At 45.8% G+C, this 20,471-nt stretch overlaps 1 protein-coding gene across 3 annotated transcripts in view; it reads left to right on the top strand.

Moving 5' to 3' along the window:
- The window catches only part of MRAS (muscle RAS oncogene homolog), a 61,122-nt gene that overhangs the window by 14,288 nt on the left and 26,363 nt on the right, over positions 1-20,471 (top strand). For 2 of the 3 annotated variants that reach the window (XM_075001732.1, XM_075001731.1), the window contains exon 2: positions 18,603-18,813. The exons of the other annotated variant lie outside the window; for it this stretch is intronic. In XM_075001732.1, the coding sequence (XP_074857833.1) occupies positions 18,621-18,813 (193 nt within the window). In that variant the 5' untranslated portion in view covers positions 18,603-18,620. The remainder of the gene's footprint in view (positions 1-18,602; positions 18,814-20,471) is intronic. 3 annotated transcript variants of the gene reach the window in all.

Raw genomic sequence — 20,471 nt, 5'->3', positions numbered from 1 at the left:
ACAAGCTTTTAAGCTCTGTGGAGCTCAAAGCTTGTCTCTTTCACCAACAGAAGTTGGTTGGATGAAAGCAGCCTTCACGGTGGCCAGAAAGTCTGTGGCATCAAAACAGCATTTGAGAAAATGTGTGGAGGGGGCGGAGGGAGAGTATGACCATTCAAGAACTAATTTTTGCAATCCCCCAAAAAATCCAGTGGTCTTGCCAAATTTTAGACTCCTCCCAGTTCACACACCTCTCGAATGAACTCCTTGCCCAAAGGGGGAAGTAAGCGCTGTGCTGGGTGACTGTCTTCAGCTCTTTGTGGCTGCAAACGAGTGCAGAATTGATGTAAGATGGGTCCTCCTCACTCCCCCATGCCATAGAGCAGCAATTGTGTGATTCTGCAGATGTGTATGTTTGTATAAAGCCTGTGCTCAGTCCCGGACAATGCAGGTGTAAGTTATGGGACTTTCAGTTATCCCTGATTTTAAGTCCTGTGTCAAAGGGGTAGCCGTGTTAGTCAGTATCTGCAAAAACAATGAGAAGTCCTGTGGCACCTTATAGACTAACCGACATTTTGGAGCATAAGCTTTTGTGGCTTATCTGATGAAGCGGGTCTTTGCCAACGAAAGCTTATGCCAAAACGTATCTGTTAGTCTATAAGGTGCCACAGGACTTCTCATTGGTTTTTAGGTCCTGTAATTTTCTGTAAGCTTTGTTTTTGTAGCAGCTGCTAGGTTTATATTAAGTATTGTAAGTTAGTAAGAAATGGTTTGTAGAGACCAGAAGTCTGTAAGAAATCCTGGCTGTTTGTTAAAGAAATTGCTTTTCCTCTGAAATGAGCTGTCCTTTGTGCAAGTGAGAAAACTGTGGATGTGTGTGTAATAGAATCAGTCCCTGAAGCCAGCCTGTCCAGATGACCAGCTGCAAGTGTAACCCACGCACCTCTGTGTGGCTCACTGTCCCACGTTGTGGTACCTTGACCACTTCACAGAGAAAGAATGTGTCCTCTACAGCCTAAGCTGAGAGCCAGCTGGCCTTTAGCTCAGGCTGTAGAGGTGCCTGCACTGAGCTCCAGAGGTCCTAGGTTTGAGTCTGGCTGTGGGCAGTTACACAAACAGCACAATGATGGCCAGAGAATAATAGGGGTTGAGCCCTGTAAAAGAACCCACCCAAGAAAGAGAAGGAGGCCCCATCAAGAGAAGAGCAGAGTCCCATTTGCTGTTGGCTCGTGGTCTTAAAGCACCTGGGGGCTGTGGGACAGGACAAGAGCTGTGGACTGAGCCGTATGAAAAGATGGGTGCAAAGCTGTTCTTGCCATCACCACTCTGCAGGAGATAGTCTTGGCTGACTGGGGAGGCAGGAGAAGCTGGGCCTCTCCCCAGGATGGGTGGTGTACTGATAGCCCCAGAGTACTACGCTGACAAGAGAGCAAGCTGATCAGGGAGCAAACTCACAAGGGACTCCTAAGATCAGATCACTGGCCTGGATTCAAGACTGGAGGCAGATGCACTGGACCCACAAGGGGGTCTGGTCCAGGAGAATGGATGACCCTGCACAGTTGCTAGCCACCATTGCACATAATGGCACATGTGCCCTTTTCAGGACTGACCTGCCACTTGTGGCCTTCAAAGGCTTTTATTAGCACTTACACACCAAAATGATTGGGGGTTGAGGTTTTGCTCAGTGTTTTGAGATCTGCTTTGATTAATTCAAGTTCTAGGAAGAAATATGCTTCTTTTCCAAGCCATGGTGGTGGCTCTCCCTCCATTGGAGGGCCTGATCTGAAGCCCAATGGGAAGATTCCCATTGACTTAAAAGTAGTTTTGGCTCAGTTGCTAAAGGAGCAAATCTCTCTGTATGTTGTCAGTGCCTGCTGTCTTATATGGTGAATGAACTCTTGTCCCATCATGTACACCTAAGGTGGGGGAGGAAGAGCTGAAGTGGAGGCCTGAGATCTGGGGCTCCGCATACCATCTGCACCTCTGGCAGGAAAAAGGATATTTACAAAGCAACACTTGTCAGATCCATGTAGGCAGAGTGTGTCCCTGGGATCCATCTGAAACACAAGTGCCTTCCTCTCCTCCCCTTCCATGGGAAATTTTAAAATACCAGTGTTGAGGAGGTCTCACAAGGAATATTCTAATCTCCCCATAATCTCAGTCTCCGAGATACTTTCTCCCTTCTACCTCATCTTCCAGGTGTGCAGGTTATTGAGGTCTGCCTGACATCTTCCACATCTATCTTTGCACAGGGGTCAGTTATGCTACAGCCAGCACTAGCTATTGCTTTAGAGTCACCTGGATTTATTTAGAAGAGTAGATGAAGTAGCCAACAGCGGTGGATAGTGGGGGCGGGGAGGGGATGTTGATGTGTTAGCAAGCTGTGACTCCTAAGAGGGAAACTGCCCATTTCCAGGGATTGTACTTACAGGAAGGGCAGTCATTGGAATTCCAAGCCATTTCCTCCCATGCAAATTTGTTTCTTCTGTTTATCTCTGTATGGGCAGGGCAGGCAAAAATCTCAGCTCCTGGATTTCTTTCTACAGTGTGTTTTAGTTTAGTTTCAGTATTTCCATAACATAATGCAAGCATCTGTAGTTTCTGTGCTAAAGAATTTAAGAGCAAAACTGGCCTTTCTGTCATCCCTTTATCTCTCTGATAGGGCTTTTGGTAAGAAATAATTTAGTGAGGGAAGGGATTTCCCATGTTGTATCTAAATGCACTAGGAGAGCGAGGGGATTAAGAATTAGAGAGCCATTTTCCTCCAACCCTTGTCTCCTGAAATGTGCAGGGAGTTTTTCCTTCCATCGCTGATGCAGAGTTCAGAACAATTTTCAGTAGAAACCATCCCAAATAAGTAATTTGGTTATAAAAGACTAAGTTTTATGCTGAAATGGTGTTTTAAGTTTGTTACCAGCTACATTCCTAAAAGGCTGCTGTGGTTTATTTTTTGGTTCACACCCCACCCCCCCCACACGCACGCGTGCACACACACACGCGCGCGCACACACCTGTCCCAGTTATGGTGATGAGCCAAAGCTGTGACTTTGTTGCCTAAAAATGTGAGCACCCACATATAAAACATTGGCCTGTTTATTCCCAGTATCTGGAAATGTCTGTCAAGACTCCTCAAAGTACATAAGAAATTATTTTCAGAAGGATTAAAGCTCAAAGGGGAAAAAAAAGAGCTGCTCATTTAAAGACTGTGCTTGGAGAAAGTTGTTACTGGTTGGCACTTGTCAGTAGGATGAAAGACACTTACTGCCCTGCATTGGACATAGGTCAAAAGACTGACTGGGCACACTGCTCAGAGATTTACATAGGAGATTCAGGGACAGTTTGGCCAAGAGAGCTACTGTAGGGGCTCTGGCTTCTGGTTATCAATTCAGAATTTGCAGTGGAAGGAAGGGAGGTTGACAGAGAAACACCTACTTGAGTAATTTTCTGTGGTATGGGTGAAGATGGTTATTTGTTCAGGCTATACTTTTGCATTTCCTGAAATAACTACTAAGTGCTCATCAGGCATCAGCTGCCTTTTGTGTCTCTCAAGTGCATGACACCCCCAGTGCGTCTTTTCTTACAGTAAATCTGGGCAGGGTTGCGATCTTTTGCTCAACCTGAGGTAGAAGGTCTAGCTGGCGCAAAAAGAGAATGAGGCTCTGTCCCCAGAGCAAGGGTATAAAACTCCCAGTCCTGGATGAGGACATGAAAGGACAGGCCATTTCCTCAGGGAGCAATAGGCCAGGGAGCTGTAGTTCCATCCCAAAGATTGTGTTTTAACCAAGCTCAAGGTTTTAAATAGAATCATAGGGTTGGAAGAGACCTCAAGAGGTCATCAAGTCCCTTCCCCACTTTGATCCCCAAAGCAGGCTCAATCCCAACTAAATCATCTGTCAGGGCTTTATGAAGACAGGACTTAAAAACCTCCTAGGGATGGAGGTTCCACTACCTAGGGAACTTATTTCAGTGCTTCACCACCCGCCTGATGAAATATTTTTTCCTACTATCCAGCCTAGACCTCCCCCACTGCAACTTGAGACTATTGCTCTTTGGTCTCTCATCTGTCACCACTGAGAACAGCCTCTCTCCATCCTCTTTGTAATCCCTTTTCAGGTAGTTGGAAGGCTGCTATCAAATCCCACCTCACTCTTTTCTATAGACTGACTAAACCTAAACAGCTCAACCTCTCCTCACAAGTCCTGTGCTTTGGGCCCTTAATTTTTTGTTGCCCTCCTCTGGACTTTCTCCAATGTGTCCACATCCTCTTTGCAATGGGGGCCCCAGAATTCCAGATGTGGCCTCACCAGTGTCAAAGGGGACTAATCACTTTCAAATCCCTGGCGGGGCTGATCTGTTGCGTTTGGTCATGCTTAGAGCAGGGGAGTGGACTCGATGGCTTTTTTAAGGTCTCTTCCAGTTCTATTGTTCTATGATTCTATGATAATGATTTTTATTGGTAATTTTGTTTTTAAATCCTGATTTGGTACATGGTGAGGAGTCCTTTAAATGAACAGAAGCCATGAGAGGCACATCCCAATTCTGCTTTGGAGAAGGACCAAAAGGAAGTGCCTGCAGTTCGCCTGCCTGATCTTGCAAGTCACTAAGCTCCCTCAAAACCAATGGAAGTCAACAAAGGGCATTCAGTGCCTGACAGGCTATTTTCAATAAGAAACCTATGGGCATTAATCTTCACTCTGGCTGTGTCTATACTAAGAGAGAAATTCCATTTTTTTTTTTTTAAACTTGTTCTCATGAATTCCAATATGTGTCCACAAACCTTTTGGAAATTTGACCTTCCATGTCGAGTTTCCACATCCTCATTGCCTTGTCTTAGTTTGACTGTGTGCGCAATGGGGTGTGGGCAGCTATCCTCCAATGCCTTAGCTCTGGTTGCTTGTGGATGTTTCATGTCAGAATCCCAGAATTCAGAGCACCCAGTAGGTGCATGAAAACAAACTGGAGATTTGTGCTATTTGCTGTGGCATTTTCTCCAGCACAGTGCTAGCATAAGCATGGATCCCCAAATGCTTTGTCATTGCACACACCACTATGACAACTTCCCAGACTGTTGCACAATTTTGCTTTCTGTTACAAAGCACGAAGATGATTCAGGATGATGATGGTGATGATGATTTTGAAGAGGAAATCTTTCAACTGCGGTCCAAGAACTCACAAATGCTGGCTGCCCTGAATCCATTGAAAGTGTAGTGGCAGTTTTGGACTTGAGACCAACACACGCTGGTGGGACCTCATCGTTTGAGTCCTGGGATGACCAGCAGTGGGTGCAGTACTTTCACATGTGCAAGTCCATTTTTATGAAGCCTTGATTTGCTGGCCTCCCACCCTGAAGGGCAGCGACACAAGAACTTGAGTGGCTTTAACAGCTCAGTAATGAGTGGCTATTGGTCTGTGGAAGTTTTGCAACACTCAATAGTAACTGGTCAGTGGCAAATCACTTTGGGGTGGACAGATCTACAGTGGGGTCTGTGGTGATGCAGGTGGCCCATGCAATTTGTCGGTATCTCATCAGGAAGACCATGACCCTGGGAGATGTACAGGCCATAGTGGATGGCTTTGCTGCCATGGGATTTCCTAAATGTGATGGGGCAAAGGATGGCATGTACGTCCCCATCATGGCCCAGACCACCTGGTCCCTCAGTACATAAACTACAAGATATACATCTCCATGGTTTTTCATGGATTGGTAGATCACAAATGTCATTTCACTGACAACGTGGGATGGTCGGGGAGGGTTCATGACACCTGCATCTTCAGAAATTCTGGTCTGTACAGAAAGCTTCTATATGGAATTCTTTTCCCCAAACAGGAAGATCCAGTTTGGCAATGTAGATATGCCTACTGTAATAGTGGGCAGCCCTGTTGACCCCCTGCTCCCTTGCCTTATGAAGCTCTACACGGGAGCCCTGAACTGCAACAAGGGAAGCTTCAGTCACAGACTCAGCAAGTACAGAATGCTGGTGGTATGTGCCTTTGGCCATTTAAAAGCGAGGTTCAGATGCTTACTGACCCATCTGGACCTTTCTCAAACTGTTCCCACCACGATTAGAGTGTGTTATTTTGCATAACATTTGTGAATCCAGGCAGGAGAATTTCCCATCTGCCTAGAATTCCAAGGCTGAGGCCACAAACAGGACTTACTTGCAGCCATCTACACAGCCAATTGCCAATAACCATGCAGAGACAGCAGCAATAAGGGACACTTTAAAACACAGCTTCATGAATGATCTGTCCCGCACATGGTAATGATGTATTTCTCTGTCGTAATACCAACCAAGCCCACCCTGCAAACTGATTGATGTCTGCTCCCCACCAAATGTGAACCAATACACCAGACAGTGTCCTACTGAAGAATGCTTTTACTTGGTGGAAGGGGGATAAGTTGTAGGAGGTAGAATGGATGTGGAGGAAGGGTTTAAAAAAAAATCGCACGTGTTTTCAGCCCTATACACCCTGCCCCATTCCATCTGTCACAAGTCCTCTGTGGACCTTGATGTAGCGGTGGACACCTGTGCTTTCAGCCCTGTCTACCCACCCCCCCAGTTCCCCACAATGATTTGTATACCCCACCACTCGTGCTTGCCAAAAAATCACACCAAGCTCAAAAGTGTAGGTTTATTTTGGGAGAAGGAGAAGTTTTAAGCAGCAGGGAAAAGAAGCATTGTTAAGGGTGTCCTATTAGGGACCATTTCATTGTGCAGGGCTGTTTTAAGACTTATTAAGGATGGGATTCAAAGCATGCATTGCACAATACATTATTTATCCAGAACATTTTGTTGTGGACATGGTAAGCTATTGTCCACTTCTTGCGGAAGGGGGAGGACTGCAAAGCAGAGGAAGCTGTCCAGTGTCCTGGGCCAGGGGAAAAATTTTTTCAGATGGTTCTTGAGCAATCCTCCACAATGAGCAAGGCATACAGAGCCTGGCAGTTGCATGGCAAGAGGGGATGGTGGGGAAAGGTTCCATTCTAGCCACATGGATGGCTGGTTTGGGGGGCAGGAAATCCCTGTAAAGTAAAAGGAAATGCCGGGGGGGAGGGTTTCCCTGCCATCTTCTGGGTGGGGGAAAAGATGTTTCTCAGTGGTAAGTGGAGCAGCCCTCATCAGTGAAAAAAGGCTATGCAAAGGAGGGCAAACCCACCTATGCCACACATGCCAGTTTGTGGTAACAGGGTCCTTGGAGCCTGGCAGCCACATGGTGAGGAGGAAGGGTTCAATTCCAGCTGCATGTGTGGCTAGGTGGGGAGGGATCCCTGTAAAATAAAATTAAAAAAAACCCTGCGGGGGAAAGGGAAATGGGAGGGAAGAAAGCCCAGAGAGCCTGCAACTGTCACGGGAGGAGGGGAAGAGGAAACAAAGTGCCTGCTAGCCATGTAGTGCGGCAATGCACTCCAGGGAAATCTAAAAGGGCAGGAAGCGTGATGAAGAAAATCCAATCCAAATTCCCATGCTTCTTTAAATTGTCAAAGAAGACATCACTCTCCTAAAATTAAGAGATATCAACAAAGAATAGCTGCTCATCCTGTGTGTCCACAAGCCTGGAAAATTTGCCCAAATGCTGTGTGGCTCCATGACAACAGATTGCTTGTTGGTTGCCTGGAGTGGCAAGGTGTGCTACTGTGGAAGCTGCAATAAGTCAGGCATGCCCAAAAACCTTGTGCAGAAAATACAAGAGTGCCTGGATGAGGCCTTCTGGGAGATTGCCAAAAAGAAGCGCTCCATCCCCAGAAATATTAACATGTTGTTCTGAGGGGCACAGATCCATAGAAAACCTGTACCCTACACCCATACCTGCTCGCAACCCACTTCTAGCATTCAGAAAAAATTACTCACCAGAACACCTTGGTCCTGGTAGCTTGGGGACTGGTATAGAGGGGGCCTGTTCCAGCTCTAGAATGAAGAGATCTGGACTGTCAGGAAGAACTTCCTCAGGCCGCTGTTCATTGCCCCCTTTTTCCTCTCCATTGGCCTCTTCCTCCTGGGCCCCCAGCTTCTCTTGGATCACCCCGGACTCCAGACCAGGACCTCCACAAGTGTCACAATTAATATCAGGCTCCATGGTAGGGTTGCCCCCAATAAGCACGTGCAGCTGTTCATAATAGCAGCAGGTCTGTGGAGACGATCCTGACTGCTGGCTGGTTTCCAGGACTCTGATAAACCTGCCAAAGATCTTTCAGCTTCACCTGGCATTGTGCAGAGTCCCAGGCGTAACCTCTGGTGGTCATCTTGTGCAACAGGTGATTATAGATTACTGCATTTCTCTTGGCCACCTGAAGTCTCCTCACCACTGATTCGTCTCCTCAAACTGCAAGAAGATCTAGAATCTCCTGATGGGTCCATGCTGGAGCTCTCTTGCGAGCCTGAGAACTACTAGACAGATGACTACCCTGAGTGCTCATGATTGCTGGAGATGGCTAATGATACAATTTCTATCAATGCAGTGCAATGGCTACCAATGCAGTGCGATTTGATGGGTAAACGCATTCTTTCATTGTGGGAGCCCTTTATATTTGCATGCCTGGGTGCTGATGAATTCGAATTCAAATATAATATAAAATTTGCGGGTTTCCTGTTGCCTTCTTCCTGCGCACCTGGAAGGAGAGCAGCAGAGAAAGAAGCAGCCGTAGGTGTGTAGCTTTGTAGGATGCATACAGGACACTTCTGGAGGCTAATAAATATGATCTGAAGACATGGCGCTTCCACGCTGTCCTTTATTTGAAATTTGAACTTGATAGTACACCCGCTCGGTTCTGACGATATTATTATGTCAGTATTCGTGCACCCTCAATCAAGCTAATGGTCTTTACAGTGAAGACAGTGACGTTTTAATATCGAGATTCGAATTTAAGGCAGTTATCTCGTAGTGTAGACGCAGCCTCTGGTGAAGGCCTGTAGCAGCTCTGCCTCAAAAAGAGTTTTGGTATCAGCTGCCTGCACCAGTAGTCACCTCCAACACCTCACTTTCAAGCAGTTAATATAAAAAGTCCCACCTTTTGGTATATATCTGTCTGCTACTACTTGTTAGGGTATGTGGCCCAAAGCATTTATTGAGCCGCAGACCGAAAGTACTAAAGAAACCCAGTTTTTGACACCAGCAGTTAATTGGAACAAGCTACAATGCCTGCCAGTCAGGGCTCTGAGGAGGGATTGAGTTAGGGAACAGGTACACATGAGCTGCAGGCAGAGAGAGTTAGTTGTCATGATGGCTGAAGGAGCTGGCACTGAGACCGGTCCAACGTGGAGCTGGGAGTGTCTCCATGGAAATTGTTTGTGCGCTAGGAGCATGTGACAGCAGCTATCTACCAATCAAAACCAGTCAACTGAGCTGCCTAGAGCCAAGGAATTTATGTACAATCTCAATTCCTATTAAAAAAATGAAGATTTACATCTAATTTGCAGCTGTAAATAAACCCAACTCAAGCACCCTGCTGCCACTGCACTACTCAAGCAATGACTTCCCTACAGTGGGCGTATTTTCAGCGAAAATCTGAAGGAAGTGAGTGAGCTGGCTGGACACCATGGAGACCAGCTGCAGTTTTCTCAAGGTTTCATAACTGGATTGAGCAATTCCAACAGACCATGTTGCCATGGATACTGTAAATTCATTGTCACGCAAGGCTTTTCATCAAGAAATCTGGATCTGTAATTGCAGTATCTTTTACAATAAGGTGAGGGACTTGGATATGATTCCACCCCCTGTGAGACCAGAATCAGAGCTCAGGTATACAAGTGGTGTTGACATTTACACATCATGTATCTGGGCTGAATTGTCAGTTTATTGAAAGAGGCACGAGCTCTGTTGAATCCAAGGGCGGCAGCATCATCATTAACAACCATGGGCTCAGCGGCCCTTGGTGTCCGATGCCTCCCTCACTATTTCCTTCCGTCTTTCCCTGTCCAGTGTGGAGTGGTTTAGTTTCTGTAGACTGGCTCTGCGCCAATCTACTATATCATCTACCCATTCTCCATGGGGTTTGCCTCTCCTGTTCAAACTGTCCATTATGCTGAATATCAGGGTCTTGATTTTTCCGTTCGTTCATTCTGCAGGTATGCCTGAATAGCTGTAACTTCTGTTGTATAACCTTATGCAGTAGGTTCTCTTTTGGCTGTATCTTCCTATATAATTCCTCACTGGTAACTTTGTGCATCCATCCTCTTTATCAGGATCTTTCTATAACAACTCCTCTCAAATGCCAATATCCTTCTATTTTTTGACTCTTTCATTATCACCCATGTTTCACGTCTGAACAACATGCTGCTGCATACATATTTTCAAGACGCTTAGCTTTATTCCTACGCTAATCACTTTGCTTTTCCAGATGGTACCCATTGCCTTCAAACTCACTTTTGCTTTCACCATTCTAGTCACTATTTATACATTTAAACCAGCTGAGGATCTGAGCCACTGGTTCCTCAGGCAAGTTTCACAGTAATCATAGGCTTTGTAGAGTATATATCTGTCTTGTAGCATTGTCCCTTTGGGGTTTAGTGACAAGCTGTCAGAGTGTGAGCCTATTTGATTGTCTCTCACCTTCCTTTCCCCCCACGCCCCCCAGTGTGCATACATTTTTTTTTTTTTTTGTTTTCCTGTGCTTAAGGCTGTTTTTCATGTACAGCAAAAAGCACCGCAGTTTTAGTAAAGATGCTACTACAGGCTGGAACTCTCTCTTGTCCAACCACATCTGTAATCAGCATGATTTTAGTTAGCTGAGCGACCACTTAACATGGGTGTGGCCGAGATTCCCATGGTCCCATAAAGTTTGTTTCCAGCCACCAGTCCTGGCTGTCAGTGTTCTGTGCAGTTATTTAACTGTAATTTACCCCAAAAGTCTTGTAAGAGCCCCGTCAGCAGTGGCAGTGTTTGGTAATGTGCTACACAACGTTGACCTCCCGTGGTCCAGCAAATTCTCTCATTTGGCACCAGTCGTGTCCCAAGGGTGCTAGACAGCAGAGGTTCAACCTGTACACCAATGGGAGAACTTACCATCTCCTGCCAAGAGGCAGAAGAGATGTTGATGGGATAAGTTCTCCCATTGTCCTAGCACTGCCCACACAAATGGGTAGTAGTCGGTATAACAAAGTAGTTCAGGGGTTCAACACAGATAAGCAATGCAGTTTTACCTGTATAGATCTGTAGTGTAGACCTGCACTTAGCTTCAAGGGACATTTCAACATTTCATCTACCCATCGCCCCCAGGTAGATAAATTGAATTTCCTTTGTACAAATATCTGAGATTTAAACTGAGATTCTTGTGTTATGTTGATCTCAAAGATGCTATGGCACTGCTCTGTAAGCTAGTTCTTTCTGTTCTTCATGCTGAAAGTGGCTGCATTTCTGAAGTGGCCTGTTCATAAGCGACTATATAGATCAACATTCCTCCATTGACAGAAATGGAGGTAGGGTATGTTACATCAGGTAAAGATCTGGCTCCTCATTTGTGAAGCCCTTTTGGATCCTTTGGGATAAATGACTGTCTACATATTATAATATTAACACCACCTAATAGTCATCAAATTAAATTAACAGGCAGCAGGCTTAAAATGAAGGGGGGGGGGGTGTGTGTGTGTTTTCCATGCCAGAGGATGTTGGAAGGCCAAGATTATAAAAGGGTTCAAAAAAAAAAAAAAGTAATGGAGTCCATGGAGGATTGGTCCATTAACGTTATTAACGAAGGTAGGCAGGGCTGGGGTCCCTCACCTCTGTTTGCCAGAGGCTGGGAAATGGCAGTAGGGATCTCTTGATAGTTACCTATTCTGATGATTCCCTATGGGGCATCTGGCATTGGCTACTGTTGGAAGACAGGATACTGAGCTAGATGGACCTTTGTTCTGACTCAGTATGGCCGTTCTTATGAATTCAAAGCATCATGAAAGGGGGACATACGTCCGTGCTTCATACTTCTCTGTCACCTCAGTTGCAGATTCTTTCTTCCTCGCAAACCCATGTGTCTTATGTCTCCCGTCTCACTTCCCAGTTTACCATGCACAAGTGAGTAAGTTGGCCTGAGAGGGGTATATTTGATTATAACAACATGATCAGATAATGCTCACCTTCTGCACACCCTGGTGAGCTTTCCATAGGCATCAAACTTTCTGCTTTTAGGGTTTCACCTATTTGGATGATAAACTCGTCAAGACAGGCACTGCAATTTCTGTGGTATTTGTCCACTTGCTTAGCACAATTAGCCCTGATCCTTTCTTGAGGGACATAGCTACTAACCTCATACAAATCATAATAATAGTCTTGAACGTTGCTGATTGCCATTAACAAAATTAATCCGAAGAGATCAAGATTTCAGCCTCGTTAAGTACAGAGTGAATATTTAATTCTCAGGAAGACAGCCTGGGAGTCGGGGGCAGTTTTAAGCACCACAGCTGCAGCTCATTCTGCAGCTGAGCAAGAAGTTCACCTGTTTCGCTGCAGCAGTGACATCTGCAAAGCCCTTGTTTAAGTGATCGCATGGAGGCATTGGCTCTGAAATGGTCCACAGAGTTTTGTTAGACATTATGGTTGTGAGTTCAATAAAAGGGATTTTCAGTGAGGAACATTCTGTCCAAGGGGCATGTAAGACTTTTAACTCATGGGAGGTGTGCTTGTTTAGAAGCTGGCCTTTCCTATTCAGTTTCTACATTTACACCATGGGGAAAATCATTAGAAGGATTTAAGTAATCTGCCTCTCAGGTCTATTTCATTCACATGGAGTTGATATTAATATGACTTAAGATTTCTTTTACCATGTGCTGCAAACAAAATAAGGTGTAACATTGCAGTTCCATTTTTCTGCTGCTTTTTTCCCCCACGTGTGGTTCAGACCGCTTCCCTCTTACCCACTGCTTATAGTGGCATCTCTCCTCTTCTCCCATGAGTGGGATCTTGGGTTGTTGAGGGGATTTTTGTGTTGCCGGCTGCCTCCACTCAAGAGGATGCCTCACGCTGCCTCTCACAAGGAGTGTTTTTCTCTTGGGGAAAGTGAATAATGATACTAACTGGCAAGGAGGATAAAACCCAGGGCATACAAAACAATAAAGTACACAGTACAAACCTCCACAAAAGAAACATCGCACTCCAGTGTAACAAGAGAGGGACTTTACTGGAAGCAGGAGCAAAGGATTTGGACAGAGGAAGGGTTAAAGGTAACTTGTTGTTCAGAATTTTTCTACCTCCCACTTCATTCTTCCCAACCCAGCTCTCTCCTGGCCCTTTTCCCTAGCAAAGGGCGTACTAGGGATGAGTGTGGTGATAAGTGCTGTGAACATTGGCCAAAGTAAACTAAACATTTTCTCCTTACAGTATTTTCATCCCTGGGTGGGACAGGGGACACTGCTGGCTCTTGTCAGAGTCCTGTAGATGTCTCAGCTGGCTCTGACTATCTTTGACACTCTTTGCAGGGCTGGAACAGCATGACACTTGTACAGAATCCCATAGCAGCATTAAGACTCCCTTTGTTGGGAGGCTGAGTTAATCAGAGCTTCCCTGAATTTTTCTGCTTCTCTCTGAGCTCCCCAAACTAGCCTCTCTTTCTGGGTCAGGCCAGCCCTGCCACTGAGCAGCTGGTCAGCCTGGCTCACCATTGTCCCAGCAACCCTTGCCTGGCTCACCCCGTGAAGACACCTCCCTGTTGACCTCATCTAGTCTATTTTGGGCTCACCACTGGCTCTGTAGGCATGCTGGGAAATAGTGCCTGAGGACTGTGGTAGCAGTTACTGCTGTAGTCCCTTGGGTTGGACTCCTTTGAGGCTTAGTCTACAGTTCCAAGAGTTGGCCAGTTCCAGTTGTGGGGTTGTCCATGTTGCCAGTTGCAGCTAGCACTTCAAGGGTGCACAAGAGCTATCACTGAAATCTACTCTGTGGGCGAATTGTTATCCTGATGGTTTGGTAAATGTTTTGTGAGGGTTAAGGTTGGGTTTTCTATGGGGGGGAAAAAAAAACATTGAAGGGGTTAGTGTTGAATACCCTTTGAAACTATAGCATTAGGTCAACCAAAAAGTTGCTTGTGGTTTATGGTGAGGTCAGCCAGTTGCATATGTTCTTTCACATTTGTGGCCTGTCTGCTACCAGATTAGTGACTGCTTGGCTTTTGAGCAGCTTTTTTCCAGAAATGTTTAAGAGGAATAATATCTAGATGTGCTGTGAAGCACCTGGAAAAGAGAGAAAATCCTGGTTCTGTTGATGTCACTGCAAGTTTTTCCATTTACTTTGTTAAGGCTGGGTTTTTATTCAAGCTCTTTGCCCTTTGGCGTGTACAGGGAAAGGGTTTAGCTGACTTTTATAGGGCTGCACTGGTACAAAGGAAAAGAGAATTTGACCCATTACAAAGACTACCTTTTGCATATTACACTAACCTGCTTAGTTGCCTCGAAACTGTCTGCCAAGCACGTCACTCGTGTGTATGTTGGGCTGTGATTAAGGCACTGGACCGAGACTCTTGAGATAAGGCTTCATTTGCTAGCTCTGACAAAGACTGGGTGCATGTGCCCAGGCAAATCAATTAATCTTTTTATACCTCAGGTTCCCATCTGAAAATGGAGGGTAACACTGCCTGACCATGCAGGAATGTTTTGAGGATAAAGTCACTAAGTTTTATGTGACATGCTCAGAACTTTTTCTGATGGCACCTTAAAAATTGCCCCTTTTTCCCCGTTCAGATGTTGCTGCCTAGTTGTTATGGAGGAGTTTCTTCAATTCCACTCTAAAAGTATGGATGTTTCTCTAGATGGAAAATATTTAATGACCTCTGGCTGACTGTTGAGGAGTAATGGCAGGTATCCCAAGTATTTGTCTTTTCTTGTTAGAAAACCAACACTCCTCTCACCTCAGGTGAGATCAAATCATTTGCGTTTTTACTCTACAGTTCATGTAGTCTCGATGTCCCATTCCTGTGGCATCAACGCTGTAATATTTCTCCCCCTTCATATATCACAGTTTTGTTTCTTGGAAGAAAGCATAAATGAACATTTGAGTGAATCCAGTTCTAGGAGTATGAGTTGAGATTTCCAGTGTGTGATTCCAATGGGAATTCAGGAAATTTAGCTCCTTACCAGACCTAGGTCTGAAATGGTGGAGTCTCAGTATATTCCTTGTTTGTGCAAGTGCTACAGGTTCAAGTGCTTCTCTGTGGTTTAGGTATCTGAAAAGAAAACCCCATCTTGGCATCTGTCCCCGACTGTAACTGGGAATGAAACATTCAAATATACGTGCCGCTTCTCAACCCTTCCAGCCCCAGTGTGGGGATCAGCGGAGAGTAACGAGAAGGGGATTCTGGAAAGCATTGATCTTATCTCAAGTCAACAGAAAACTAAGATGTTGCAGCACAGCAAATCTTTTTGCTCGCATTGTCGTTGTGCTCCCTAGCCATGTAATTGCTGCTGTGCTGTGATATATGTCTCTCTCAGATCTGTATCCTACATTGTAAAATGTAGGGGAGCTCACAGCCTCCATGGGCCCGGGCAACGTGTGTGTGAGGGGGGTGGTTCCATGTTCTTGAAAGGAGCGGGGTCTTGAGTTGAAGGGGCGGGGCTGGGGCAGCCCTCAGCGCCACCTGGACCATGTCGTGCCCCTCCCCCCAGCCATCAGAGCTGCCTGGAGCATGTGCGTGTAGCTCAGCAATGCAATAACAAATTAAAGGGCTTCGGGGCTATACCTGCTGTTGCTACCATAATAGTAGGAAGGGTTGTGGCCAGGAGCCCGAGGTCCCTTTGAATGGCTGAGGCAGCTGCTCTCTTGCCACCTCATTTCTCCCTCTCCCCATTGGCAGGCCTGGTAGAACACAGTACAAGGAGCAGGGGAATGTGCAATGAAAATTAGACAGTCTCTTTAGCTGGGAGTGGAAGAGGGTGAGTGATTGGAAAAGAATAGAAGCTCGTGCATCGAGCACTGGATAGGGTAGCAAGAACTCCTGTGTTTCTTCATTCCCTGCTGTGCCTCTGATTCACCTGACAGAAGCTGGCTCTGGTAGAAGACACCATCGGGATTTCATAGGAAGCAGTGAAACCAGAGGCTTTCTGTCGTTTCCCTGCACCTGCAGTGCTTTCTGACATGCCTGCCATTGGCACCTGCTTTCCTTGCCTGCCATCAGCAAAGGGTTCTGGGGCTGCCTCATGCTCACTGATGTGCCAGGCAAAACATTTCCCCTCGCTTCAATCAAATATGTGATGCCCGTCAGTCCCTGTGGTCCTTGCTCAGTGTTAACTCGCTCAGCTAAATCTCCCAAAGGAAGGGGGTGGGAGCTGTGCATAAGTGCCGGGGGGGGGGGGGAAATGAAAACTAAGTCGAGTCTCTGGATTTGGCCCTAAAGTAACTAAAAGCTGGAATGTGTCACAAAAGCACATGCCTGAGTCACGAGCGGCGCAGAATCTCTCCTTCCAGTGGAGGACTCTGTGGAAACCAGGACCCCACTGCAGTACAACACCTAATGAGTGGTGTCTCCTGGACCCCAGGGGAATGCAGCAGCTGTTCCACCAGGGAACACGTGCTCTCGCCTACTTGCAAACCACCCTGCTAGAACAGCAAGACAGCTTCTAGCTAGTGCTAGAAGTGTAAGATCTCTAGGAAGCTGCTGTGGTTTTTGTTTTGTTTTCCTACTGGCCTGCTACCACCTTGCATGGTGGTAGCAACGCTCCTGTGCTACCTTCTGCATACACCCAGGGTTAACAACAAACCATAAGTACTCTTCCTGGAAGGTTGCAACAAAATGCTGCTTTATTTCTTAGAATCTGGAAGAAATCAAACACACCCAAAATACAGAGATGCACGTAGCAGGCTGCTGCCGAAAAGTGGCACACCCTAACCCATGTTGCACCAGATTGGCTCTTATGCTAATAGAATGATGAGGCCCTTCACATCAGAGACACCCTAGCCCACCAAAAGGCCTGAGAAATCCTTCTGAATATAGGGTGACAGCTTTCTGGACAGGGAACTTCCAGTCCTGTGAGGATTGCTGCCCTGGATTCTTCTGGGCAAGCTATTCTAAACTTGATAGTGAGAAAAGACAAGATTTCTAAGTGCCTTTTCATATGTGAGGTGAACCAGGATTTGAACTCGATTGTGCTGTATCCTCCATCCCGCCCTATTATGAGGGTTTGCCTGGCATTTATCAGGCAAAGCCCAACATAGAACCATCTCTGACGTTTGATGTGTATTTTAGACTTATCCAGCACTGCTCAGGCCCTTCAGAGCAAGGAGCTGGTGGCGTGGGGAGTGCAGGAATCAGGGCAGGGAAATTTTATGGGTACATGTCTCAGGGAAGGAGGCTGGCAGGGCTGGGGGATTCACCGGGGCACCCATGGTGGCAAGGATGGTGCTGTACCTGCCAGGAACCCCTTGGGGGTCAATTGGGGCTATGGGGCTCTTTCAGGGGTAGTGTCTCCTCTGGGGTGGCTGCTGACTGGTTCCTCTCACCAACTGGTGCTATGGCCAAGGGTTGTGGGGAGGGGTTTAAGGCAGGTGGTTGGATGGCTGATGGGCAATGTGGAAAGCCCTGGTCCCAGCTGGCCACTCTCTTCTTGGTGCAGGTGCATCCCTGTAGTTACTCTGCAGTAGAGTTGTTCCCTGTGCTCACTGCCCTTAGCGGTCACTCTGCAGTAGAGCCATCCCTCCTATCAGCCCTCTCCCTTTCTGTGTTATGGAAAACAGTCCCATTCCAGGCACATCCCATGTCCCTGGAACACCCAAACCATGGCTTTGCTGTAAGCTAAGATACAAGGAAGCTGCATACCAAATTTCATGGTCCTAGCTCTTCCTGTTGAGGAGTTAGTCTGTCTGTGAGTCCATCCATCCATCCATCCAACAACAGATGCATTCTCTAAAATTATTCATGTATATAAAAATATTATGTCATGGCCCAGGATTCCTAATGGATTATGGTCACTGGTTCAAGTGCAAAAGTTGTTAGTGGTTGAAGAATCAGTTGTAATTTTGACAGCTGTTTGGCCCCGGGTGCAGAGGATTTTACTGTTCCTAGCAGAGAGAGAGAGAGAGAGAGAGAGAGGGAGAGACTGAGCTGCACCACAAAGCTCCTACCCAGATTCAGCACAAAGTGGCAGACTCTGTAGGGCCGTGTCTACACTAGCCCCAAACTTCGAAATGGCCGTGCAAATGGCCATTTCGAAGTTTGGGGCTAGTGTAGACGTAGCCTAGAAGGGGAAAAGACCAAAAAAGGCCATGGAAACACAGCCAGCTTCCCTCCCATGGCAGTGGTCCTTCTAGATCAAGGGCGAGACGTGCTGGTATGGGAAAGAGTTTACATCATTACTATGCTCTGCCTGTCCTGTCACTGAAAGAACTTTTGTCCTTTAGTCCTGTCAAGACAGCACTGAAATCCAAACAGCCTGGATTGTGAGTGGTTTCTTGGCAATGAATGGAGACGAACAAGCATCCCCCTTGTAGTTTCCCCAGCCCCTTGCAATAGCAGTCCCCGTGGAGCACAGAAAATGCTCCCTCCAGCTCTTCTTTTCCAGGATGCTGGACAGGGAATAGGCAGGATGCATGTCACGACCCCCGGTTCAGAATGAGGTTAATGCACTTCTAATAGAAGGAATCCCAGCTGTGACTCCTCCTGGAAACCAGTGTCTGGGTACCCAGTCTGAGTCCATCTCTTTCTCCTCCAGGTCTGACACGCTGGAAACATGGCTACGAGTGCTGTTCCAAGTGAAAACCTGCCCACGTATAAACTGGTGGTGGTTGGGGACGGTGGTGTGGGAAAGAGTGCTCTCACCATACAGTTCTTCCAGAAGATTTTTGTGCCAGACTATGACCCAACCATTGAGGATTCCTACCTCAAACACACAGAAATAGATGGCCAGTGGGCAATTCTTGATGGTGAGTAACTGACTTCCATTTTGACAGTAGCCAAACCTATCTGAATCCTGTCCTCTTCTGCATGTTCCTGGGTTTAAGTGCATCTTCTACTCCAATGTAGGCTCTTTGCAATTCTAGTGCAAACCCTTTTGTGGGCTGTTTGTTCAAGGCAGGCAACTGACCTCTTGTAACACTTCAGTATTCTGCTGTGCCATAAAATGATGGTTCATAAAAACCTGTGCATTACCGGGGAGGATTGTATAGGGAATGTGCTGTGTTTAACGGCCTGATTTATGTGCCGCATCAGTTGCTGTACAAATCATTTTGCATATAGTAAAGTCTCTTCCTTGCAATGCACTGATGGTCCATTTTTCTCTAGTCATGACCTCCAAAAATTCCTGACTATCTGTTAATATCTGTGCTTGGAAGAGCCTCTTGCCTCAGGGATATGGGGGCGGGGCTTACCCTGACATATTAGGGGACCAGAAGTATGAACATAGAATGAGATACATCAAAGCTGTGATAGTGCCCATTGTTAAGCAGTTGTTGTTAAGTATCATTTGAGGTTCAGTCAGTACCCTGGGTGAAGTATTGCCTAAGTCGAGTATGCTATAACAGTAATAAATGGAGACCTGAATGAAGATTGAAATTAAAATAATATGCACTGCAGAAGACTTTATCCTATGATTAATTAAAGTACTAGGGTACCAGATGCATCCAAGTCTGAGGGAGTGCTTTCTGGGAGGGGTAATATTTTAAGCCCAGCTTTATAACAAACCAGTAAGAGGCCTGACTGCTGCGTGGTGGTGTTTGTAACTGAAAAGAGAGCACTTGTGCTTCATTTTTGTTTTTTTGTTTTTTAAATGCAAGAAAAATAAACTGAACCAGTTAAACTTGCAACATAGTGGTTTGCTGATAAGGGAAACAGACTGACTAGAAGCTCTAAGGGAAAGTGTTCACTGCCAAAAATCAAACTCTCTGGATAGTTTTAGTTACAATGTCAAGCTATTAATGTCAGGGCTGTTGATTTAATCTCCGTTTACTTCTCAACAACCTTAACTGTGACTTAAAAAATAAGTTTTAATTGTGTACGTATTAAAATACCAGTGGAATTTTATTCAATATTTTGGAAGTTTTTCTACACTTTCAAAGATATTGGTTTCAATTATAACATAGAATACAAATAATACAGTACTCGCTTCATATTTTTATTACAAATATATGCACCTGAAAAGTGATAAAAGGAATAATACTTTTCAGTTCACCTTATACAAGTACTGCAGTGCAATCTCTTTATCATGAAAATGCAACTTACAAATACACACACACACACACCTCCTAGAACTGGAAGGGACCTCAGGAGGTCATCTTGTCCAGTCCCCTGCCCTCTTGTCACGACCAAGCACCATCTTTGGCATCTATTTTCCCCAATCCCTAAATGGCCTCCACAAGGATTGAACTCACAACGCTGTGTTTAGTGGGCTAATGCTCAAACCACTGAGCTATAAATATAGGGTGGTGGTTTTTTTTTTTTTGTTACATAACTTCACTTAAAACATGGAAAACTTTAGACCCTACAAATCCATTCAGTCCTACTTCTTGTTCAGCCGATCACGAAGTCATTTATTTGCATTTATGAGAGCTAACGCTGCCTGAGTCTTATTTACAATGTCACCTGA

The sequence above is a fragment of the Carettochelys insculpta genome, chromosome 8 (genome assembly GCF_033958435.1).
Source record: "Carettochelys insculpta isolate YL-2023 chromosome 8, ASM3395843v1, whole genome shotgun sequence".
Taxonomy (NCBI): Eukaryota; Metazoa; Chordata; order Testudines; family Carettochelyidae; genus Carettochelys; species Carettochelys insculpta.
This window is presented reverse-complemented; position numbering and strand designations above follow the sequence as displayed.